Source organism: Dromiciops gliroides, chromosome 1, assembly GCF_019393635.1.
Source record: "Dromiciops gliroides isolate mDroGli1 chromosome 1, mDroGli1.pri, whole genome shotgun sequence".
Classification (NCBI taxonomy): Eukaryota; Metazoa; Chordata; class Mammalia; order Microbiotheria; family Microbiotheriidae; genus Dromiciops; species Dromiciops gliroides.
The window spans coordinates 672,292,529-672,318,764 of NC_057861.1; the positions used below are offsets into that span (position 1 = coordinate 672,292,529).

At 41.5% G+C, this 26,236-nt stretch overlaps 1 protein-coding gene across 3 annotated transcripts in view; it reads left to right on the forward strand.

Moving 5' to 3' along the window:
* Nucleotides 1-2,842: 2,842 nt before the first annotated feature.
* SEC22C (SEC22 homolog C, vesicle trafficking protein) overlaps nucleotides 2,843-26,236 on the forward strand; it is a 42,837-nt gene continuing 19,443 nt past the window's right edge. Inside the window, exons 1-5 of one of the 3 annotated variants that reach the window (XM_043999482.1) lie at nucleotides 2,843-3,122; nucleotides 10,459-10,668; nucleotides 15,669-15,832; nucleotides 17,881-18,060; nucleotides 20,258-20,376. In XM_043999482.1, the coding sequence (XP_043855417.1) occupies nucleotides 10,487-10,668; nucleotides 15,669-15,832; nucleotides 17,881-18,060; nucleotides 20,258-20,376 (645 nt within the window). In that variant the 5' untranslated portion in view covers nucleotides 2,843-3,122; nucleotides 10,459-10,486. Of the gene's footprint in view, nucleotides 3,123-5,785; nucleotides 5,835-10,458; nucleotides 10,669-15,668; nucleotides 15,833-17,880; nucleotides 18,061-20,257; nucleotides 20,377-26,236 lie in introns of those variants that run through there. The other 2 variants (XM_043999461.1, XM_043999472.1) reach the window with 2 other exon arrangements.

Sequence of the window (26,236 nt, forward strand, 5' to 3'; positions counted from 1 at the left end):
AGAGACCATTTCACTTTTGGATAGCTCCAGCTGTTAGGAAGATTTTCCTTATATCAAGATATATCTTCCTTCCTATATTTTTTATATTGTCATATAAAATATGCCTCTTTACCATTTCAACCCATTTTTTCTAGTTCAGTGCCCTCCTAGTCCAAACAGAACAAATCTAATCCCTCTTCCATGGTAGCGTCTTCCAAGTGCTTGAAAACAGGATCCCATTCTCCTTCTACCTAGTCTCTTCTTCTAGTCTTCTTCAGGCTAAACATCCCTTGTTTATCTCACCTCAGGCACTTAATAGCTGTGTGACCCTGGGCAAGTCACTTAACCCGCCTTAAAAACCATGTGGGGCCATCTCTGGTCATCCTGATGTATATCTTGCCACTGGACCCAGATGGCTCTGGAGAAGAAAGTAAGGTTGGTGACCATGCACAGCCCTCCCTCACTTAAATCCAATTCATTGCAAGTTGAGATATCTGTCACTGTCCTCTTTCAGAACAAGTTCAAAGCAACAACAACAAAAGCAACAACAACCCTTTGACACAGCTTAATCTTGAGGTCTGATACTATTCTATTTGCCTATGTTTGGATAGTCCAATTTTGATGTTTCTCCTTAAAATATAGAACCCAGAACTGGATAGAATATTCCAAACATAGTTTGATTAGGGCAAAGCGGAGCAGAACTGTTATGTATCTAGTCCTGGATCCTCTGTCTCTCTGTACAGCAAAAGATTGCGTTAGGTTTCTTGGCTGCCATATCAAACTCTTGACTCATTAAACCTACTGTAGTCCATATGTAGGGGTGTATTTAGGGGGAAGATCATAAGAGTATGGTTTTAAAATCTGGACAGGGACCTTAGAGGCCATCAGGTTCAAATCTTTAATTTTACTGATGAGGAAACTAAGGCCCAGAGAGATGTTAAATGACCACCCAAGTTCACAGAGCAAGTCATTATCTGAGGCAGAGTTTGAACCCTGGTCTTCCTGACTCCAAGTCAACTCTATAGTACCTTGGGTAGTTCACTTTGGTTTGAGTGGAGAATATGTTCTAAGTTCCTTCCATCTCTGACATTCTGTATTGTAAGATCCTTCCCAAATGGTATTCTGTGTTCTAGGTTCTTAGTTACGTTGTAACTCTGACATTCTAGATTCTAAGGGTCCTTCTAGCTCTTACAGTCTAAGTTCTAAGGTCCTTTCCAGGTCTAACATTCTATCTTCTATGGTTCTTCCCATTCCGTGGTTCTGCATTCTAAGTCCCCTTTCCCTTCTAGCTCATTCTATAGTCCTATCTGACAGTCTGTGTCCTATGGACACAGATCTTTCATGCTGAGACCCTTCCCCAGCTCTGACATTCTCTGTTCCATGTCCTAAGGGTCCTCTATCTCTAATGTTTTATGAACCGAAAAATCTTGTGGAGTTTTCCCAAGGGAAATATCTTGGGGGGGGGGTTTGGGGCAATTGGGGTTAAGTGACTTGCCCAGGGTCACACAGCTAGTAAGTGTTAAGTGTCTGAGGCTGGATTTGAACTCAGGTCCTCCTGAATCCAAGGCTGAATCCACTAAGCCACCTGGCTGCCCCCCCTTTTTTTTTTTAAATAAACATTTTTAAAGTTTTGAGTTCCAAATTCTATCCCTCCTTCCCTCTCTTGTTCCCTCCCTGAGGCAGTAAGCAATCAGATATAGGTTATAAATGTGCAGTTATGTAAAATATTACCATACAAGTAATTTTGTACAAGAAAACTCGAATAAAAGAAAAAAATGAAAGAAAAAAGTAAAAAATAGCATCATTTGGCCTGTATTTAATCAATATGATTAGTTCTTTCTTTGGAGGTGGATAGTCTGCTTTATCATTAGTCCTTTGGGATTTTCTTGGATCATTGCATTGCTGACAATTGTTAAGTTCATTCATATTCTTCATTGAACAGTATTGCTGTTACTGTGTACCAATGTTCTCTTGGTTCTGCTCACTTCACTAGAAGTTCATCTAAGTCTTTCCAAGCCTTTCTGAAATCATCCTGCTTGTCATTTTTCATAGCACACTAATAATATTCTATCACCATCATATACCACAGCTTGGTTAGCTATTCCCCAATGGATGGGCATTCCTTTGATTTACAGTTCTTAGCCACCACAAAATCTTCTTTAGGTTTTAAGCCTACTTTAAACAGGAAAGGTTTATGGGTGGGCAGCTAGGAGTCAGCGTATTGGTGTCTGCATGCCGCCAGCCTACTGCCAAAGCCTCCCAGTTCCTCTGGGGGGTTACAGCCCTTCTGCAAGGGTTGCCATGACAAGCCCTGAGCCCAGCTGCTCCCCACCTCCTTAGGGACTGCTGCTGGAAGAGGGCTGGGCTACCAACAGGGGCCTGTGAGCCTGAATTTATCTGGCTTTCAAGCCACGCTTTCTCTTTAGCAGGTAACGGAAGGAGCCTGGGAAGGGAGAGTTTTATTGCCAGAGATTTTTGGAAGGGTCCTTGGAAATCATCTGTTCCAGCCCCATATTTTACAGTTTGGGAAATTGAGGGCCAAGGAGGTTAAAGGGTTCCCATTAGCTCTTGAATGGCAGACTGGCACATAGGAGATGCTTAATAAACTACATATTTGACTGACTGAAAACCAAAATCTCTTCCTTTTCTTCTCTGGGAGGAAGTTCTGGCAATTCCCCACCTTGTCTGTCATTACCTACTTACCTTTGCGGGTACTCCTTCCTTCCTCAATCCTTAGATTTTAAATTTACTGTCTCTTTAAAAAACGCTCGCTTGCCGCCAGCCTCGCCTTCTGCCCTGCCCCGAGGCGGGGCTGAGCCCTAAAGAGCCAGAGTAATCCCCGCCCTCGGCACGCGCCGACGCCTGGGACTGTGTATATGTAGTTAGGGGGGCGGGGGTAATAGCCGCTTTGCCAAGATGACACATGCGCACACGAGCCACCGGCCCGCGAGGTGTAGGCGGCAAATCAAGCCCCGCCCCCTTGTCTTCCCTCTCCTCTCCTCCCCAGTGGGCCCAGGCCCCGACCAGCTGTCTAGGTGTAGGCAGGCGGTAGGGGAGGGCAAGAAAGCCGCGACCTTTGAGAGACGGATTGACTAGGGATCTCGGTGACATTGAGGCGGCTGCGGCGGGGGCTCAGAGACGAAGTAAGACGTGGGAATGGGGAGAGGCACGGAACTCCAGTTTCCGAGTGGCCGTTAGCCGGGCCCCAATGCCCGGCAAGGAGGGGTTGGCGAGAGCTGAGCGCCTGCGCAGAAGGGGTGGGTTGCAGGAGGGCGAGGTCTCCGCGTGCAGGCGTTTGTTGATGAGGCGGGGCTTGGGAGGAGAGAACCCACCTAGGCCGACGCTGGGAGGCCGGGCCGCAGGTTGCGTCTGCGCATGGGCGGGAGGGCGGAGGGAGGTGTTGGAGATGCTTGGATAGGTAGTAAGAAGCATCCGTGAGTCAGAGTGAGGTTGAGAATGGGCAAGAAGAGACTCAATTTAACTCTCTATAAGCGTTCCTCCGTCCTGTCTCATAAAGTACGCAAGCATTTCCCGGGAGTGTGGAGAAGGGGGAGGGGGCGGGAAACGATGTGTGTGTAGGCAGCATTTTATGGAGTAGGGAGTGACAGGACCCCAGGAGAGATGAGACAAAGCTTATGGAGGGAGAGAGTATCAGCCACCGGGGGAGGGCTCTGTGTGTGTGTGTCAGAGTGTCTGAGAGGTGCGAGTGCTTTCTAGGCGGTGCTGTGCGTGGAAGAATATGCCAAGGGGCATCTGGAATAGAGTTTGTTAAATTCTGTTCGACCAACTGTAAGCGCCTTCTTGTTGTTCGGTCGTTTCAATCCTGTCCGACTCCTTGTGACTCCATTTGGGGTTTTCTTGGCAAAGATATTGGAGTGGTTTGCCATTTCTCCAGTTCATTTTACAGATGGGGAAACTGAAGCAAACAGGGTGAAGTGACTTGCCCAGGGTCCCACCGCCAGGAAGTGTCTCTGGTCATATTTGAACTCACGAAGATTTTCTTCCAACCTCTTACTGTGCCACCTGCTTACGAATTTAGCTGGAGGGCAAGAGCGGCTTCACCCCAGGATTTTCCTGGTTAGAGATTCAGATTCAGCCCTTAGTATGTCAACCCCTCTACTCCCGTGGAGTCATGCCTTTTGTTAGCTCTTCTTTTTGCCTTGTTGCCCCATCCTGACCTGCTCGAGGAGATTGAGAATGAACAATGGGAGAAACTGAGTTGGACTTTAGGAGAATAAAGCGACCTCGGGGCTTGGACCAGTCTTGACTATCTACCATTTTTTTTTTCAGCACTTCTGAGCCCTTTTGAAGGCTCTAATTTAGCTGCTGTCAATATAGATTGATTTATGTATATGTCTCTATTTATATATATGTGGGTGTATGTGTATACACACTCGTGTGTTGTTTTACCCTATTAGAATCTAAGTTCTTTGAGGTCAGGAACTAAGCGCTTAATAAATGTTTATTTAATTTAAACTATTATATAGAATATATTTGCATCAATATCATTCATAAATCCAGTATATATATGAAAATTTAAACTTACGAATAGATATATTTAGAATCTTAGGGCTAAGGAAGACCTTAGAATTCTAGTCTACTTAATTTTAAATTATGGGGTTGATTATTTACTTTAAGAAAGGATTTGCTACATTATAAAATGATTTATAATCAGAGTTCTTAAATAGTAAACTCCCGTACTATGTTTAATAATTTGATTTGTAAAAAATTGACCTGTCAAGAGTTTTTTAAGGAATGTAGATGTTAAAAAATCTTTATGAATTGTCAGCTTTTAATATCAAGGTGAATGGGGTTATGTCAGTACTTTGAGAATCTTTGATTTTGTCAGAATGGCCTTTAGAAGTTGCTGGGACCCCTAAAATTAATCAGAACTTAGTGAAGTTCTGAAGACATATGGTCAAGGACTTTTGTGGAGGATTGGGGTTAATACGGATAAATAGAATGTGTTACAGCAGTAATCACATATCTCAGTTCTTGGTTCATTTGCCTTAAATTAACTCTTAGTGCCTAAAACATAGTAAAGGTGACTGCTTTTGCCTGCCAGTCCTCTGAGGAAGGTACCAAAAATCATCTGTGAAGGCAGTAGGATTAAGGGGAGAAATAGAGAGCAAAATGGTTGGTCATCTACTGAGTAGAATCAGAAAACCACAGAATGTTAAGCATTGAGAAGTACTTGCAATAGTTTTTTTTGGGGGGTGGGGCAATGAGGGTTAAGTGACTTGCCCAGGGTCAAACAGCTAGTTAGTGTCAAGTGTCTGAGGCTGGATTTGAACTCAGGTCCTCCTGAATCCAGGGCAGGTGCTTTATTCACTGCACCACCTAGCTTCCCCCTTAAAATAGAAATTATGGAAAGTAGACTTAAGGTTGATATGACCAACTTCCTTTTTTTTTTTTCATTTAATAGTATTTTTTCCCCAATTACCTGTAAAGATAATTTTAAAAATTCCTTTTTTGTAAGATTTTGAGTTCCAAATTTTTCTCCCTTCCCCCTCTTCAAGACAGCAAGCAGTCTGATATAGGTTCTACAGTACAATCACGTTAAATGTATTTCCACATTAGTCATGTTGTGAAAGAAAAATCAGAACAAAAGGGAAAAACCAGGAGAAAGAAAAAACAAATAAAAAAGTGAAAATACTATACCTCAATCTACATTCCTAGAATCCATAGTTCTTTCTCTGCTTGTGGAGAACGTTTTCCATCATGAATCTTTCAGAATTGTTTTGGATCATTGTATTGCTGAGAAGAGAAGAGCTAAGTCTATCAGAGCTGATCATGGCACAGTGTTGCTGTTCCTGTGTATAATTCTCTGCTCACTTCACTCAGCATCAGTTCATGTAAGTCTTTCCAGGGTTTTCTGAAATCATCCTATTCATCATTTCTTACAGCACAATAGTACTCCATCACATTCATATGCCACAGCTTGTTCAGCCATTCCCCAATTGGACAAACTTCCTTCCATTTTTAGGAACTTCTAAAGGTAATGAGTTCCCCAAGACCAAAGGTGTTTAACTTGGCTGATCACTTGTTGGGGAGATTGTAAAGGGAATTCCTTTTTGAGGATTGACTTGAAAATGATTCCCGAAAGTCTCTAGTTATTCCAAGATGTGACCTATATTGGTACTATGAAAACTTCTTTTGGCCCAAACCAACTTATGTGTAAAATAGGTAATTTTTTTCTGTGATGGAATGAGGTTTGCTTATACAGACGTAATATTTTAATTAAATTTTTAAAAATTATTTCTGATGTCTTTGGCAATATTTTTATTAAATAAATGTATAGATTTTTTGAACTCCATATGAGATTATGTTTTAAGGGTGAGTAATCCAAGTTTGTTATAGACTTCCTCACTGAATTTAGTGCTTTGCAGCATTAATTAGTTAATCAACTAAGCTATCTTAAGGGGGCATCTTGCACCTTCGGTTCCAATTAATGTAAAGAGATTTATGCCTTGATGCCTTTGTCATGTGTAAATGCCTCTTTGACTTATTATATTAATTAAAAAGTTGTGAACAGTTCCTGGAGAATCTATTGAATCAAAGGCATAAACCAGGTATGTACTGAAAGCAGATGATGCTACACAGGAAATATCTTGTAGGTGCTTGAAGAGAATAAGTCATACCCTGTGGGGCTTGGATAAAACAACAGGCAAGTTCCAAATTCAGCCTAATTGTGGAGTAGCTCCCAACAAGCCTGGAAGAGGGAATCTGTCTCCTCTCTCTTCACTTTCCCTTCCGCCACCTCCTTTTTGAGGATTGGCTTGAAAATGATTCCCGACCATTTGAATTGAGGTTGGATGATTTGGACATGTCAACAATGCAACATGGTGAAGACCAATAATTTTGTTCTGACTGTATAAAGAGGCAAAATATCCAAAAGAAGTGAGAGAGAAAAAAAAGAAGGGAAAGAATAGTCTCACTGTGTTCTATCCTAATGGCAAACTCAAATAGAAATGGGGGCCACTAAACTGTAAATAAAGATCCCTGAAGATTGCTAGATGACCATTTGAATTGAGGTTGGATGATTTGGACTTCCCATCAGTCTGTAGCAATGTCCAGGAGATAGCTGATGGCAACATCTGCATGGGGAGCTAAGCACAAGCTACAGAGGGCAGCTAGGTGGTGCAGTGGATAAAGCACTGGTCTTGGATTCAGGAGGACCTGCGTTCAAATCCGATCTCAGACACTTGACACTTACTAGCTGTGTGACCCTGGGCAAGTCACTTAACCCTCATTGCCCCATTAAAAAAAAAGAACAAGATAAAAAGATGAAGGAAAGACAGCCTAAGGTCTCTTTTTTCGAAGTCATCCACAACTCTTCTCCCCCCCCCCCCAACCTCCACTGTTGGAGCTTAGCAGAGAGTTAGATACACCAAAGGAGAACTTCATGAGGGCTCCAGAGAGAGAGAGAGAGAGAGAGAGAGAGAAGGACTTCTGTGGAGCTCTCTAAGTTTGAGCCCACTATCCCCAGGCACTTTGTGGATATACACAAAGAGGGGGAATGTATCCTAGACAATTGGAGTGATATTTTGTTCTGCCTATTCTTGCTACCTGTAGCTAAAAGCTAATTATAACTGATGGTCAGTGGAGAGCACGCTGGTGGGGGGCTTATGAGCCAGTGTGTTAGAAATCAGCTCCAATCCCTAAGAATTCTAAATTATTGAAGAAACAAGTAGTTAACCTCCTTCAGAGGAACCAGCTTTCCTGTGGAAGTGACTCCTGAGGGTGTGCTATACCATAATTAATCCTCAAGTTTTATTGCACTTTCTTTTTTTTTTCTTTTTTTCTTTTTTGTGAGGCAATTGGGTTTAAGTGACTTGCCTAGGGTTACACAGCTAGTAAGTGTTAAGTGTCTGAGGGTGGATTTGAACTCAGGTCTTCCTGACTCCAGGGCCGGTGCTCTATCCACTGCACCACCTAGCTGCCCCTATTTCATTTTCAATAACTGAAAAGGTTAATCTATATTTAAAGTTAAACATCAAATATAAGTTTCATGAGTCACCATTGTCAAACAATTAAAATTACAAGCAACTTAAAGAGCAGTGGAAGATTCATAGCATCTCTAAAATTGATATTGATGTCTTTTGTTTTTAGGTCAGATTCATTTCTGAATTCATCCCTCTTGTACACAGCAAACTTTCCCCTATAACATTTTTTTTAAAGATTAAGGTATCTCAGACTAATAACAATTTGAGTGAAATCTATCATTGACATTATGTATAAATGGAAAAAAAGTGGACTAGCCAGTCATTTAATGAGGCCAGCTTTTCCCTGTAATTCCTAGTTCTGCCTCTGGGGTCAAGTGGAACAAATCTAATCACTATTTTTCTGTTGTATTTGAAAGTCAGAAATTATGTTTTCCTTCAGCCTTTTTTTCTCTAGGTTTTTACTTAAAAATTTCTTATACTGATTTTTGCATGATTGAATCTCTAGGTCCTTCCGCATCCTTCCCATCCTCCTCTGGATGCTCTGGGGTGTTAAGTGTGCTTCCTAAAATGTAGCACCTAGAACTGAACATAGTACTCTGGAACAGAGCAGAGGTATCAGACATATTGCCTGGCGCCTCTCAAGTGTGGCCCAAACCAGATTAAAATGAAATAAGGAAATGTTTAACAAAATAAATAAACATACAGTAAAACATAGATATCAAAATTTAAACTAATTCAACATGCAATCTTCAGGGATCTTTATTTACAGTTTAGTGGCCCCCATTTCTATTTGAGTTTGCCATTAGGATAGAACACAGTGAGACTATTCTTTCCCTTCTTTTTTTTCTCTCTCACTTCTTTTGGATATTTTGCCTCTTTATACAGTCAGAACAAAATTATTGGTCTTCACCATGTTGCATTGTTGACATGTAATGATTTTGGAGTCCACTAAAATCCCTACATCTTTTTCATATGAACTGATGTCTAGCCATGCCTTACCCCTTTGTGGGAAGGAAAGGGGGTCTTTGGTGGCAGAAGGGAAAGGGAGTAAAATCCCAAGCTAGGGCAGTCTTTCATGTTTAGGAGGTATTCCTAGGTTAGGGACTGTCTTTTCTGTGTTCAGCTTGTTGTTTAATTGGAAATGATTTCCCTAAGCTATTAGATTATTTTTTTGGGGGGGCTCATAAAATGTATGATTTTCCCGCACACAGGCATCAGTGTCTCCTGAAAGAATAAGGTTAAGGGAGTACTGGTATCAACCTATTCAAGTAGGTTTCTCACTCACTAGTAAAGATACAGAATTTCTAGAAATTTTGTAGCCATGGGGAAAAGAAGAGGGGTTAAGAAGAGAGAGCAGAGGGTCAGCTAGATGTCGCAGTGGATAAAGCACTGGCCCTGGATTCAGGAGTACCTGAGTTCAAATCCGGCCTCAGACACTTAACACTTACTAGCTGTGTGACCCTGGGCAAGTCACTTAACCCCAATTGCCTCACAAAAAAAAAAAAAAAGAAGAGAGAGCAGAGAAAATGGAGGTATGTATTGTAGGTGGACCTTTTGAGGAGTTTAGCTATAAGAAACAGAAGAAATACTGGACAATAATTATCAGGGGAAAGTGAGGATTTTTTCAGGATGGGGAGACATGGATATGTTTGTAGCAAGTAGGAAATGAGCCAGTAGAAAGGGAGAGATTGAAAATAAGTGAAAGAGTAGGGATAACGGAAGGGGCCATCGGTTGGAGGAGATGGGATGGTAAAGGGGTTATTAGCCTTGGTAAGTAAGAAGTAAGGCCACTTCATCATGAGAGATGGGTGGAGGAGATAGTGGCAGAAGGCACCAGAGTGATAAGAGATGAGGAAGAGGAGGAGAAGAGGGAGTTTGTGCTGAATGGCCTCAATTATTTTTCTGTAAAATATGAGGCAGTTCTCTGCTGAGAGGGTGGGGGGAGAGAGAGCCATGGAAGGTTTGAGGAGGGATGAAAAGATTTGAAAGTGTGCAGTGGGCTAGGGAGTTGATAAGGGAGGTAGATAGGATTGCCTGGTGGCAGTGAGGGTCCACTTGAGGTTGTATAACATACATTTGTAGTGGACGCAGTGTGAACAGTTTATTTAGTAGGGTGGTGATATGGTCAGACTTGTGCTTTAGGAAGCTAATGTTGACAGCTGAATGGAGGATGGACCAAAGCGAGGAGAGACTTATGCTAGGGAGAACGACTTGAATTCTTTCTTTGTGTGTTGACTCCCTCAATCAGAATGTGAGCTTCTTGAGAGAACAGGGACTGTCTTTGTTTTCTGTTAGTATCCCCATCATTTGGCACAGAGGGATAATGAAGGGAAGAGAGCTGAAGGGGACATGAGAATGGAGACATGGGAGATAAGAAGAAAGGTTCATCTGTGGGGCCTGGTTGGAACCAGGAGTGTCAGAGAGCCGGGAAATGAAAGAGAAGGGAAATGCCCCCAAGGGCCAGCAGACATGCAGCCTCTCCTGGCAGTCTAAGATCACACACTTTAACAAGATGCCATTTGTTTCTTTTCAGGGAGTCCTCATGAATTCCTTTTTGGACCATGTCCATGATCCTTTTTGCCTGTGTGGTACGGCTGAGAGATGGATTGCCCCTCTCCGCCTCCACAGACTTTCACCATAACCAGGACTTTCTGGAATGCAGAAAGCGGCTAAAAATGCTGTCCTTAATTCTGACACAGTTTCCAGGTCGAGGGACTGCAGAAGGACATGACCTCAGTATCCAGTAAGTCAGTACTTTTGCTAGTCATTAGCCTGATTGTGACATTAAAACATAGCTTTCTTTTAACCTTAAGCTGTATCAGACATTTTAAGTTACCACAGCTTGATCAAGTCTTGTGCCAAAAGTGTTGACCTGGTATTTTAACACTGATTTGAGGATAATAGTAGCTAGCATTTACATAGCCTTTAAGGTCTGCAAAGCACTTAACACGTGTCCCTTCATCTGATCCTCCCAACAACCCTGTGATATAGGTGGTATTATCTCCATTTTAGAAACTGAGGCATGGAAAGTTTAAGTGACCTGCTCAGGGTCACATGATGAGTAAGTGTCTGGAGACAAGACTTAATTTTTCTGACTCCAAACCCTGAGCCCTGACCACTGTGCTTCCTAGAATACTACTAATAAACGGCCATTTTGGCGGTGAGGGTGTGTGTGTGTGTGTGTGTGTGTGTGTGTGTGTGTGTGTGTGTGTAGCATTTTTTTTTTAAGTGAGGCAATTGGGGTTAAGTGACTTGCCCAGGGTCACACAGCTAAGTGTTAAGGGTCTGAGGCCGAATTTGAACTCAGGTACTCCTGACTCCAGGGCCAGTGCTCTATCCACTGCGCCATCTAGCTGCCCTGTGTGTAGCATTTTAAGTTTTATAAATACCTCCACACAGTAGTTCTGTTAAATAGGAATTGCCATATTATTCCTTTCCTCACTGAGACCCAGAGAGGGGAAATGGTTTGCCTAAATTCACAGTTATAAGGAGCAGACGTAGGATTTTTTATTTTCCTAAATTACATGTAAAAACAAATTCTGACATCAATTTTTTAAACCTTTGTGTTCCAAATTCTCTTCCTCCCTCTCTGCCCCAAGAACTCAAGCAATTCAATATAAGTTATGCATGAGTAGTCATGCAAAACATTTCCATATTAGCCAGGTTGTGAAAGAAAACAGACAAAAACAAAACTTCAGATGAAGGAACTAATAAAAAAATTATGCTTCAATCTGTATTCAGATACCATCAGTTCTTTCTCTGTAGGTCTTGCCATATGTTCATAACTGAAAGTTTGTAGCAAAGAAAACAGTGCTATGTAGCCGATGTCCTTATTCTACATGAAAAGGTAGAACCATCTCAGTGCCTTAACCAAACAAAACCCATTGACTTAGAGTACTTTGTGTGAAATTCAGGCTACTGGTTTAGCAAGCTTGTCTAGTGGTATTTCCCTCTTTAACCCTAAACTCTCACTTCTACCCTAGCTTAAGACAGGGAATATATTGGACAGAAGAGGTTATTTCTTGAAGCAGACCCCAATTACAGCTTACACAATGTAAAAGTCTTAGCCTAGAAAAGCATAGCAGGCTGGTACCCTTTGATAGACAGCCCAACAACCTTCATTAACCTTGAGAAAAACACTATTATATGATTATATGTTCAGAATGTTGGCCAAGACTCATCAGGGAAATTTAAAAACATCTGTTGTTTACAAAGATAAGGTAATTGATAATTTGTTTTAGAGTTCCATAAAAGATGGCCTTAAAAATAAGTTTTAACCCCTATAGTTGTATACAAAATTCTCTCATTGGCAATGCCTTATTTCTCATAGATGCCATGTAAGTGATGTGTTATTGTAATGTTTCATTATTATATTTTTCTAAGTAATAAACATTTTTATTTATAGTTTTGGGTTTCAATTTTTATCCTTCCTTCACTCCCTCCCCTCCCCCCTCTATGAGGCAGTAAGCAATCAGATATAGGCTATACATATTACATTTCTTATACGTTTTTTCTCCCATAAAATACTAGTCAAGACAATCAATTGCTAATCAATCAGTTGTCCTATTAGCTACTATTTCCGTACAACCAAGGCTTCTGTAGATGTTACTCTGAGGCTCTGGCACCGAAGCTTTGAGCTCCCCAAATTACTGTTGCTTTTAGGCAAGGCTGTAATCAAAGAGGACAGTTGTTCATTGGATACAGAAGGGTCCATAGACATGGAAGGGGTTTTGTTTAGGGCATTTTCACTGAAGGAGCCTTCTGATTTGCTTCCGCTTGTTGGTGATGCTAGTTCCAGCCCCCTTCCCCAGCTGGATGGAGAACAGGCATTTATTAGTCATTCATTTCTGAATTTCCTACCCAATGCCTGCCAAGCAGAGGAGGATAAGGGAACAACAAGACTCTGTAGCCACTGCTCTTCAGGCCATATTTAAATAATCTTTGTTTCCATTTTTATAATTGTAGAAACTCTATGCTTCAGTATTTCAGACAAATTCTTTCCACTCTGAAGTTGTTATCCTCTTTTAGTCTGCTCAAAGTTAATTTGGTATGCCTTGGTTACAGGACACTTCCTTTTAGGGGAATCGAGTCTCAGAATACTCATTAAAGCACAGACTGGAGAATCTGTGTCTGATACCATATTATGAAACATTGTCTTTTAAACCAACTAAATGCAGAGCCAGGGAAACTTGGACTAGAGACTTGACCTGTGATTTCACTGATGTGCTGGAACTCCTTCCACCAATGCAGGTCCACCCAGACTCTGCATCTTTAAGTCTTAGAATTATCTAGGGCATTGAGAGGTGAGGTGACTTACTTAGGGTCACTCAGCCGGCCAAGGTGGGCTGGACTGCAACCTAAGTCTTCCTGACTGCAGTTATTACTGTCTATCTTCTGAGAAGTTTTCTGCTTCTTATAAGGTGAACTTCTTGGTCGCAGAAAAGAGGAGCTTAATTTTACTTCTCCAGATCTGTAATGAGTTTCTATTATGTAAGTTTTTTTGAGGTAGGGAAGGACACTGGAAGTTGCCATTCTTCAGTTGAGGATTACATAAGTAAAAAAACAAGCTACTGTAGTTAAAAATACACATGCACAAACACATATATAAATTCCATTTATCTACTTTTAAAAGCAAATCCATTTTCTCATTTTTAATGGAGAATTATCCTATCTTTCTGTACTACACCTCATATTATAGACAGAAGAAAGGGGTTTTTTTTCATGCAGCAATACCCCCATCTTGTGGAAGTTTAGTGTATTTCTTTGAAAGATTTTAAAAGCCATGCTGTAATGTCACAAATAGTGCAAAAAGGTCACACCACCTTGCCATGCTTGCTGTAAAAGTCCAAGGTGCTCTCACAGCTATGCTTTCTGTCAGCACTTTCCTCTGGTTGAGATCCTAGTGGAGGGTGACAGGTGTTTTGCTTTCTTAATTGCTGTATATTAAAATATTTGTTTTAGGAGGCATTCTTGTTGTAGTGTATAACATGGTTATGTTTTTATCTTCAGAACATTTGAACTTTTTTTTTAATTTGTAGAACAACTAATTAAGTTGTACCCTGGGTATTATGTTAATTTTTTGTGTTCGGTGTGTGTGTGTGTGTGTGTGTGTGTGTGTTGTTGTTGTTTTGGTGAGGCAGTTGGGGTTAAGTAACTTGCCCAGGGTCACACAGCTAGTAAATTGTCAAGTGTCTGAGGCCAGATTTGAACTCAGGTCCTCCTTACTCCAGGGCTGGTGCTCTATCCACTGCAACACCTAGCTGCCCCTGTATTATGTTAATTTTAATGCTAACAAAATAAGGACAATGTAAAAACATTTAAAACTAAGAGCCAAGTGACTGAGCAGCTGTTTACTGGCCAAGAGAAAGAAGTTGACTCCAATTTTCCCTGTGGTGTGGGATTACCCCCTTTCTCATGGCCTGAGAGCACAAGTGGAAAGGGAAGGAGCATTCATTTTCTTTTTTAGTGGAGAAACTTGAGCAAGGATAGATCCAGATAAAATTTTTAGCTATGGCTAATAGTCATTAAAGCTAACTAATAATAAAGTTTCTAAATGTGGCAGTTGTAATTACAAACCTATTCTAAGAAATAAGCCTGAAACAGCAAATTGGCTAAGACCCTGTCTTACTAAGGCCTGTTTGGGTTTAGGCCTTTCATCCAACCATTGTCTGCTAAGTGTATTTTGTTGTGTTGTTTGTGTAGTTGTGAGATTTAAAATTAGATATACAAGCATTTAACTCCCCCTTTAACTTTTCCCTTATATATCTCCCAGACCACTAAGAAAAAGAAGCCTCTGAGCTTTAATCAGTGAAGGATTAGTTTTTATTGTTTGGGAATTAATTAGACAACAAAAGGTGATACCAATAAGAGACATAGGAAAGTAGATCTAAGCTCAGTCTATATTCCTATTATAAAACTCACCAAATCCCAAACTGCCTGCCAGGCCGAGAACCAGCACCAAACACCAAAACTCTCAGGCACGGCTAAGCTGCAAAGCCAGAGAGAAAGCTTGAACTTCCGGTCCACCCTCAGTTTTAAGTTGGCGTCCCAGAAGTTCGTCATAGTCTCCACCCCAAAAGGGAGGTCCTTCAAAAGCTGCTTCAGTAGCATGCGCTCAACTCTCAAATGATTCAGCTAAAACTTCCGTTTTTTACCACATAGTATATTGCAGTTATCTGCTGTGTGCACTGTGCATTGTTGGGGAAGTCAAAGTCCTGGTCTTTGGCCACGGGGAGCATACGGCCTACTTGTCACTTTCCCCGTGGCCTGAAGGCACTGACTTTCTGTCTCTTTAAGGCTCTGCACAGGTGCTGCCAGTTTGTTTGTCCCATAAATCTTTCTCTGAATTCTCCAGCCCCCCCCTCCCATTTTCCTAGAGTATTTTGGGTCTTTCTCTTGCCCCAACCATATTCTACTTTGTCTTACTTAACTGTGACTTGTGCCATTTCTTCCTTGTTAGATTGCAAGCTCCTTGAAGGCAGGGACTATATAATTTTTCTTTTGATCCCCAGTGCTGCTCACAGGACCTTTCGCATAGTAAGTACTTAATATCTCTTTGAATTGGGCAGGTGTGATGTAGACGCACCAAAGCACTAGAGATGATTCAAGGCAAAGGAAATGTTCCTGTTGTAGGATTGAGAAGAGCTGCTCTTGTTGTATGTGTGCTGATGGTCAGGCAGTAAGAGAAGTAGGAACTTGCTCACACAGCTTTCGAGTCACTCACCTTTGCTGCTCTCGTTTCAGTTTTGATTCTTTTGGAGCTGTAGCCTGCATGGGGATCTGCTCCCGAAGTTACCCTGTGGCCATGGCCTTCTGCTTTCTGGAGGCTCTTCGGTGGGAGTTCACAGCATCCTATGATGACACCAGCATAGGCTTGGCTTCCAGACCATATGCCTTTCTCAAATTTGGTTTGTAACTTCCTTATGTGTTTATTATGAGAATTACCTTATATTTGTGTGTTTCATAAGCTGCATATTTTGTTAAACCCATTCTGTATAATCCCCTGGAGGGGGAGACATGCACACAGTGAACTAGGGTAGTATCTCTGTGAATGGAATTGAGAAATAGTGTGGCGCTTCAGCTGAGATGATGAGTAGGAGAAGAGAGCAGAGAGGGTGGTGAGGCCAGAGAGGCTTAGCTGAAGGAATGGGGCATGTTTAGCCTGGAGAAGAGAAGATTTAGGGGGAGTGAGCGCTGTCTTCAAGTATTTGAAGGCTCTCAAGGGAAGCGCAGTTAGACATGTTCTTCTTAGCCACAGAGGACAGAGCTAGGAGATATGGGCAGATCCAGTATTGAAGTGAGGAAAATCTTTGGAACAAGTCGATCTATCTATCCCAAAGTGGAATGGGTTCCTCTGAACTGGAAGTTTTCAAGCAGAGGCTTGAAGAACCCTTGTGGAAGGTTGTCCAGGTGTGGGTTGAACTAGATGGCTTTGGGAGTCCTAAGAACTCCAAAATTCTGTGGTTCTATAATTCTGACTCATCTGCAAAGAGATGATAACTGAATCAATGGGACTGGAGAAGGGGGCCAGGACAAACTTTGGGGAGCACCCAGGCTTAGGAGAATTATCCTTTGTCTTTCCTCAGGTGAAACATCTCTAATTCTTTCATCTGTTACCCAACTCACATGATTTGGCCCCGCCCACCCCAGCTATATTGAATACCCTACCCATGATGCAATGTAACTTGTTAATGTCCTTTCCAAAGTGTGGGGTACAGAACTGAACACAATGCTATCCAGATGTTGTCTGATTAAGGAAGAGTACAGTAGGGCTGTCACGTCTCTTGCTGTGGATCTGTATGTGGAATTGTTAGAGGCTGTATCTAAAGTAATTTTCTATTTAGCAAGAAAGTCAAAGGACAGTTTCTAGTGTAGAGTTTTGGACATTCCATTGGTATTAAGTAGGTTTAGATTTCCTTTGTATAGTCTTCCTGTGAGACCTTAACCAAGTTAATGTTCTTTGTCTTAATATTATCATCTTTTTTTTTTTGGCTGGGCAATGAGGGTTAAGTGACTTGCCCAAGGTCACACAGCTAGTAAGTGTCAAGTGTCTGAGGCCAGATTTGAACTCAGGTACTCCTGAATCCAGGGCCGGTGTTTTTATCCACTGCCCCACCTAGCTGCCCCAATATTATCATCTTGATGGATGTGGCTAGGTGGTCCTCTTCCTCCTTTGACTTGGTATATGTTCTTCCCTTAGTCTCACACTTTGCTGAAGATGACGTTTGTCTCTCACATTATGATTTCTGCTAGTTCTTGAGTGTTACTCATATTTTTTTTTTTTTAGTGAGGCAGTGAGGGTTAAGTGATTTGCCCAGGGTCACACAGCTAGTAACTGTCAAGTATCTGAGGCCAGATTTGAACTCAGGTCCTCCTGAATCCAGGGCCTGTGCTTTATCCACTGTGCCACCTAGCTGCCCCAAGTGTCACTCGTATTAAAAAAAAAGTGGAGGGCAGCTAGGTGGCACAGTGGATAAAGCACCAGCCCTGGATTCAGGAGGACCTGAGTTCAAATCTGACCTCAGATACTTGACAGTTACTAGCTGTGTGACCCTGGGCAAATCACTTAACCCTCATTGCCCCACCAAAAAAAAAAAAAGGTGAATTCTAACAAGACTGCTTTGCCAGCAAGACATCTGTTTGTCAATACATTGAAATCTTATAGTTCACATAGTTAGTAAGATCATATAATGGACTAATGTAATACTCTTGTACTTCTTCCACCCAGACTGGTAGTCAAATGTTAATAAAGTAAGCAAATAGCGACACGTGCAGATTCTTTGATTCTGCTAGACAGTCTGAGGGTAGTATAGTCATCTCAATTTGACCATGTATTCAGAATATGAGTTCTTCATTTCCTTGGAAATGTGAACTTCATTTGGTAAATTCTAATAAAAAAGATAACATAAAAGTCGAATTCTTTCTCTGCTGAAGTTGCTTGATTGCTTTTTTACAGACAGTGTCATTCAGAAAGTGAAATGGCATTTTAACTATGCAAGCTCTTCTCAGCTGAAGAACCACCTGGAAAAGATTCAGGAAGAACTGGCACTCCAGCCTCCACTGGTCATGAGACTAGAGGACATAGAAGTAATGAATGGGCTGAGAAACAGTCACTCACCCGTGCAGGTCGAATATGGTAAGTGAACTGAATGTGATGGTGTTTGGTGATGATAGAGGAATAATACTTGTGTGCATCGCTTTTTCTCCCATATGGTTTTATTTATGTGTAAAATGAATACAGACTGGTCTTGTCCCTAGAATGTAACTGAAAAACAACTCTATTGTCGTTTGAATTTTCATGTGAATAAATTGTGTGAGTAAAGATCACACTGATAGTTGGGAAACTTCGGACAGTTAATATGCCTAGAGTAGATTTCAGGAATGGAATTAAAGAGGTAGTATCCTGTACTATGGAGAACACTGAATTTGAAGTCAGGAGAAGGCTGTCACTAATGAGCTAATTAGGCTTTAAATCAATTCCCCTCTCTGAGCATCAGTGTCTTCATCTCTAAAATGAAGGTGTTGGACTGAATCTCTAAGCTCTCTTCCACCTCCTTACCCTGGAAATTATGCTTCACTGGGACACAGATCAGTGATTTTGGTTTCTCTTGGGCCTCCTTGTATGGTATTGGCTCTGGCCAGTTCTCTCAAACTGGAAATCTTTGGGTACCATTCTGGTGCCAGATTGTCTGCTGCACAAAGCCCCACCCAAGTTAAGGATGGGCAAGACACTTATCAGGTTGACTTCTGGGTAGAGAATTATTTGTCTATGGCCACTCAAGAAACACTTCCTTATTATTTGCCCAGCATATGATAATTTGTAATTTCATAATTTCCTGCTTATACAAGAAAATTGATGTTCAGCTTCTGAGAATTTTGGTTTCCCCACCTTGATAAAATGCATGACAATTACTTGTGTTCCTTTTATTTTATTTTCTTACCCATAATCTGTGGCTCAGGTTTTTTCATGTGACATTAAAAAAATCTTTGGTTATCTTAGGTTTAACTGAAAGTACAAGTAAAATCTATTTTTCTTCTAAACTCTTGGGTGAGTCACCTTGTCTGGTCCCTTTATTGGCAAAGCTGTTTTGCTGCTCAAGGTCACAAATGCAGCAACTTGAGTTTGTGGAGCAACACAAAAATCTGGTGCTCACAAGCCATGTCCTGTGACAAATACGGATTTAGGAAAGGGATGCTCTAGTAGTTATGACTTTGCTTGAAACACAAATACAAACAAATTCCAGAAAGCTTAAACTTAGCCCTTCTTTCTAGGACAGTTTACTGTGCTTTGGCTCAGCCTCTTGTGTCTCAAGGCTAGAATCCTAAAAAGGTAGCATGTTCAGTTCTAATGGGGGAAGCCTTGAATTGCTCAGTGGGAACTCTAACATACTAACAATAGCGATGGCTGTGATTGTTATTTTGTGGTAAATGTGAGGACAAGAAAGGATGATAAGAAAGGAAAAAGAAGGTGATGGCATACCCAATCATCTGTGGACATTGTGGGGAAAAATCAATTCAGAGGGTTTCTAAAAGAGCAAAGTAAATTGTACATTTGTTCTAATCATTCTAAGAACAGCTTATACATTTGATGTTTCCCTTTTTGCCCCCAAATCCCTAAACATTTTGAAAATAAAAAGATACTTGATTGTGTGTGTGGTGGTGGTGGGGGATTGGAAGAGAAAGGCCAAGAATATTTTTATACCCAGCAGATATGAAAAAAACAATTTTATTTTGGTGAGGCAATTGGGATTAAGTGACTTGCCCAGGGTCACACAACTAGTAAGTGACAAGTGTCTAAGGTCAGATTTGAACTCAGGTCCTCCTGACTCCAGGGCCGGTGCTCTATCCACTGCGCCACCTAGCTGCCCCTAGAACAAAAATGTTTTACATGATGAATGTTAAATTATGTAACTGAATTACTTGTATGACTCCACACCAATATAAAAATAAAACTCTAGCACTTTTTGTTATCACAAGAGGTTGCTTTCAGCTGAAACCTGAAAAAATAGATCTAAGACCCCTGTTTGGGTGAGGTGGGGCTATCCAATGTTGTAACAAAGGCTGGAGGAAATGTCTCTGAAGCATAGATCCTTTCTGTCCCTCACTTTCCACTTTTGTTTTTTGGTTCCTAACCATTGCTTTATTTTTATTAATACACCTATGATTATGTCTGCAACATAATTTAAATTATGTCTACAACACAATTATAATTATGTCTGCAACATAATTATAATTAGGGGAAGTATAGTTTATTTCTTTTCCTTTATGTAGACACTATGTAACCAGAAATGCTTTTAATTAAGAACTTAATATTATTATTTTAAATTATGAAGCTCCAAATTACCGGATGAAGCCAGTGACAGCTCTGGGGATTCTGTCTCTTATTCTAAACATCATGTGTGCTGCTTTGAATCTTATTCGAGGAATTCATCTAGCAGAGCATTCCTTTCAGGTAACTTTTTCCTTTATATTTGGGATTGTAGGGTAATTAGCAGTAAAAGAAATTGATCAGGATGCAGTCTATTTACTAGGCTATATAGCTGTGGACTATAACATTTATGAAGGTTTTAAAATGAAAACACTCAAAAGAAGTAGAGTTTACTTTAATAACTTGGTATAGCTTAGAAAAATGACAGTGATTTTGGAAAATCTGTTGGGATCCTGTTGGGTTGATTGCTGAAAACAGAACTAGGAATAATTGATAGAAGATGCAAAAAGTCATGCCTAAATGTGATTATGGAACAGTTTCCTAAAAATTAGCATGGAATGAGCTGGATAGACCTTACTGGATAGACCTCTTCATGCTAAAGCTGGATAACCAGTTATAAGGTATCTTGTAGAATGTGTCCTCATTTAAATACAAGTTGGACTGTCTCCCAAGGTCCCTTCCAAGTTTTAGATTCTGTGCTTTTTATGGGTTCTTTGCCACAGGGAGCAAATTTGGCAAGCCTTGCTGTGGCTTTTGGCTCCTCAGGTGAACATTTCAAAGTTTGGAGTGCCAAATAGAACTTGCTTTTTAACTATCTCAGCCTGGGGACCCCACCAATTTCTACACTTCTGTTGAGGTACCACTATCCTTCTAGTCACCTGGTTTCTCAATCCTAGAGTCACTCACAGCTTTTCATTCACTTCTCCCACATTCATATAGCTCCAAAGTTCATTTCTGCTAACATCTCCTGCATCTGCCCCTTTTTTACGTAACACATCTACCAACCATTTCAGGCATTTGGTGGGAGATATGATTGACAACATACCGATAAGTTGGAATGTCCAGAAGCAGACAGTCAGAATGTCAAAAGGCCTTAAGACCGTGCTATATGAAGACCATTTGTAGGAACTGGGGATGTTTCACCTGGAGAGGAGGAGACTTGGGGAGTGGGGATGAGATGGGACCTGGTAGCCATCCTGAAGTGTTTAAAGAGCTCTCACGTGGAGGTGGGATTAGCTCTCAGAGGTGGAGAAACTAGGAGGGGAGAAGTTGCAGAAAAGCAGATTTCCTCTAGAAATAAGGGAAACTTTCCTAAAAATGAAACCATTCAAAAGTAGAATGGGCAGGGGCAGCTAGGTGGCGCAGTGGATAAAGCGCCAGCCCTGGATTCAGGAGGATCTGAGTTCAAATCTGGCCTCAGACACTTGACACTTACTAGCTGTGTGACCCTGGGCAAGTCACTTAACCCTCATTGACCTGCAAAAAAACAAAAACAAAAACAAAAAAAGTAGAATGGGCTTCCTTGGAAGGTAGCAGGTTCTCCTTTGTTGAATGTCTTATAGAAGAGGCTGGCCACTTTTTAGGGATATTGTGGAAAGGGATTCTTGGACAGGTGTGGGTTGGACAAGATAACTTCTGGAGTGCCTTTTAACTCTGAAATTCTGTGGTTTTAGTTTTGTAATAATGTTTAGAGGGACATTTGTAAATGCATAATGGCTAAAGGGTAAACAATTTTACAAATAGGTTATATAAATATATATATACATATATACAAATGTATATACGATAGGTAGAGAGATACGCACTCTATATCTAGGCATCTTGTTTGGACAGTGTCTAATATGTATTTAGGGGAGGCCAACAGCAGTTTTGTGTTAATATAACTAATAGCACATCTAGTGCTTCACTGCTGTCTAGAAATGCCTTTCCTCAGTATTGTTGAGGGTCTTTAATCATTTTCAGCTAATAATAATTTTAGGGGGATAGTCTTGATATTAGCTAGTCCTAATATGTATTCATATAAGAATAAATCTTGTCCTCCTGAAGTATGTAAAGATGGCTCTTTGGCAGGTCCTCATCACCTCAGACCACCTGCCATAAGTCTCTCACTACTCCAGTCCACCCTCTACTCAGCTGTTAAATTAATCTTCCTGAAGTGCAGATCTGATCATGTTACTCACCTAGTCACAATTGCCTGGTGATTAGAACCTTCCTAATCTTCCCCCTCCCCCCACATTTCCAGTCTTCTTTCACCTTACTCCCCTGCAATATACATACTTTTCACTCCAGTGACATTGGCCTCTTTTCTGTTCCTTACATGAGACATTCCACTTCCCCACTCCGAGCATTTTCATTAGCTTTCTGCCGTGCCTGAAATTCTTCTCCTCCTCACCTCCACCTTCCGACTTCTCTGGATTTCATTAAGTCCCAGGCAAAATCCCCCTTGTGCTAGAAGCCTTTCTGATCCCCCTTAATTATAGTGCCTTCCCTCTCCTGATGAATTCCTCTTCATCCTGTAGATAGTTTGTACTCTGTACGTAGTGGTTGACATGTTTGTCTCCCCCATTAGATTGTGAGCTCCTTGAGGGCAGAGGCTACCTTTGACCTCTTTTTGTGTCCCCATGCAGCACAGTGCCTGGCATACAGTGAGTACTTAATAAACGCTTGTCAACTGACTGATATTTAATGAGTACATGAAAAAAGACAAATACTGAACTCATTGCCACCAACTTGTATAAGCAGTTGCTTTGTCAAGTATTGATTGAATTCTTTTTTGTCCCTTTTATGTCCCTTTTTGTCTCAGTACCATCCCGTGATCCCTCCACTAAACTCTTTGTCAGGTTTCCATCTTACCATCCCTTCTTCTGGATCTAGCATTCTAGTTAGCTTTGGTAAAGAAAGCAATTGTTTGTTATAAGAATAGATTTTAGTGATTGTGAAATTTTAAAAAGCCTTTTTTTCAAGTATGTAATTATAGATCCTCTACGCAAGCCCTATTCTGATTGCTCTTGGGGATGTAGAGGTGACCTTAAATGTCAAAGGCTATGCTAGTGAGGCTTAAGCTCTGCTAGATCCAAATACACTGGAAATATGGTCCCTGCAATGAACTGTATCACTTATCCAAGAGTTAGTCTACCTGAGTATAGAGAGTCTCATTACCAGACTGTTGGCCACCAGATAATGATGAATACTTACTGGTCCCAGTCGTCCCTTAGAGTTTCTATTAGTGGAGGTGTTGCATCCTTTATTGGTAGAGGGAAACCCTCACACTAGTGACATTATGGATCTTAGTGTTGGACCTGCTGAAGTATTTCATCATACAAATGGGTAATATTGTCCTGCCACTAAACTAAGCTAAATTCTTGGTATTACTAATGTCTTCAGTGGCTCATGTGAAAGTCATAAGAGCCAAGGGTGCTGTGAGAAAAAGGGGAGGAAAGGAAATAATGGTGAACAGAGATGGGCAAAGTCAGAGACAGAGAAAAATACTTTATTGGAAAAGAAAAAGTACTTTGGTGGTTTGTGAATTCTAGACAACCAGGTGGCTAGTTAGGTCCTTGGGCTATCAAGCCCAAATTTCTGCTGGGTCCAGGTTCTCAGCATGAGAAGCTTGTACCTGTAAGCATGGCCTTGAGGACCTAGGGTCACCTCCAAGTTCATGACAAGACATTGGACAAAGACATTAGGAGGATATATTTATAAATATACCTATAACATTTTGTCTTTACATGGTTATATGTTGATACCTCACAGGTCCTATTCTTAAACTTCCCTATAGCATGGTGGTGGCCTTGGGTCCTCAAAGGTGTTGTCAATACGTAGCATAAGTTTTGACCAGTTTTATACCATCCTGGGAAGTCTTGGGGTGTGGTCTGAGTGACGGACTTGTGTTTGTCTAATGACCAACCTGGGTAAGTACATAGAGGCTGGTCACCAATAGATTGATGCCTAGGAGATGAATTCTTGGGCTTTGGAAACTCATGAAACAAAACCACAAAATGACCCTCAACTGGCAATGTCTGGGGCAGAGGGTACTAACAATCACATAGTCCTAGGAACATTCATTTAATTGTTGGCACTCTGAACGTAAGATCCTTGTGCAATAACCAATAAATCTACATGGTTCTAGAGGAACTGAATCTTGCCAATACTGACATTCTTACACTAAATGAAACTGGAAGGCATAAGGAAGTTACTGCTAAATGAAAGGACTGTTAGGTTCAATTCATCAAGCATTCATTAAGGGCCTGCTGTGTACTAGGCACTAGGGATGCAGAGACCAAAAGAAAACACAATATACAAAACACTTGGGGAGGTGGGGTGAGGAAAGCACGAACAAGTGGGAGTATCAAGACAGGACTTGTACAGGGCTGGGACTTGAGCTGAATTCTGAAGGGAATTAGGGATGCCAAGAGTTGAAGGTTAAAAGAGAGTATTTCAGGCTGAAGGGGTAGTTGGTGAAAGTCATAGAGATGGGAGAGGGCATTTTGTGTGCAGGGCACACAATGTGGAGGGCGATAATCTGAAATAAGTTTGGAAATATAGATTGGAGCCAATTTTTGAAAGACTTTAGATTATGAAGAGAGGGGTGTTTATATTTTATCCTAGAGGCAATAGGGAGCCACCGAAGTTCCTAAACAGGGCAGCAACACCTTCAGACCTTGCTTTGGCCATATTAGTTTAGCAGCTGTTTGGAAGTTGAATTGGAGAGGGGAGAGAAGAAAATGCAGGGAAGCAGCAGTGAGCTCTGGGCATGGGCTTTGGACCTGGGCTAGTCCTGGTGGTTAGGTGGCCTAGTGGTGAAGGGCTCTGCTTATGGATCTTTACAGCTGAACCAGACTAAGCTTATGTCAGTCAATGCTGGGAACGTCGAACATTTTCAGGGCACTTTGGATGGAGTCTTAAGATAACCAAAAGAAGGGATCAACAACTACGAAAAAATCATTAATGATACTGTTGAATGAGGCATCTGAGAATGGGTCCCTCGTTAGTGAGCCTCAGCGTTTGCTTGCTCACCTTTACAGCATGTTTGGGAATGAGCTCCATGTAGGCCAAAGGGCTTCTTGCTGAAGGCTGGGAAGGGAGGAGGGAGGCTTTTTGCTAACAGCTTTTTAGTCACACAGGTGACTCTGTGCAGGGAATATCAGATTCTAACTGTGATTATTGGTTGTTGACTGTAAAAAAGTATTTCACTTCACAGAACAAAATGCAACCCCAAAGCTCTTCTCCATCAACTTTACTTACATGTATGGGTTTGGATTTTTGCGGGGCAGTGAGGGTTAAGTGACTTGTCCAGGGTCACACAGCTAGTAAGTGCCAAGTGTCTGAGGTCGGATTTGAACTCAGGTCCTCCTAAATCCAGGGCTTGTGCTTTATCCACTGTGCCACCTAGCTCCCCCCCCCCCACCACGTGTGTGTTTAAGATCATACAAGATTCCTTGATAGAAGCAACACCAGATCATTTTGTTTGTCCTTAAATTATTAATATCAAGCAAGGCATTAAACGGGGGTGGGGGGTATGCTCACCACAGGTGTTTGCCATTGTGGTGGAGAATGTTCTGCATTGAGCTCAGATGGAAGAAGGTGCCCTATACATGATAAAGCACACCACATACAATCAACAGAGTGTTATCTGCACACAGGTGTATCAAGAGCTGAAACATTGCAGAGCCCTCTAAATGAGATTCACAGAATCTCAGAAGTTTGGCCTGACTGCCCACACAGGAAAAGACAGAGGGCTAAGGAATGCCTGTTGTCTGGCCGTGCTATACAGCCCACTGAACTCTTTTTCTAATACACATATCTAAGGGAAGTATTTCCAAGGACCCCAGGGCTATTTCACTACTAAGACTGGCCAGTAGCAACTGCCCACTGGGTTACCTTGCCACCCACCTTTCCTTTACCTCACCCCTGAAGGTTTCAGGATCTCCCAGACCCAATCTAGGGGAAGAGCAACATGGCTTTCATACCATCTGGGGGAGCTGAACGTTACCAACTGCAAGCCTTCTAGTGAGATGGACCACCAGCAGGCCTTGCAGTCTGCCCTGTTCCTCTCCCCTACATATCCCTGGCACTGCCTGAACATCTGACTTGTTAGTTTATT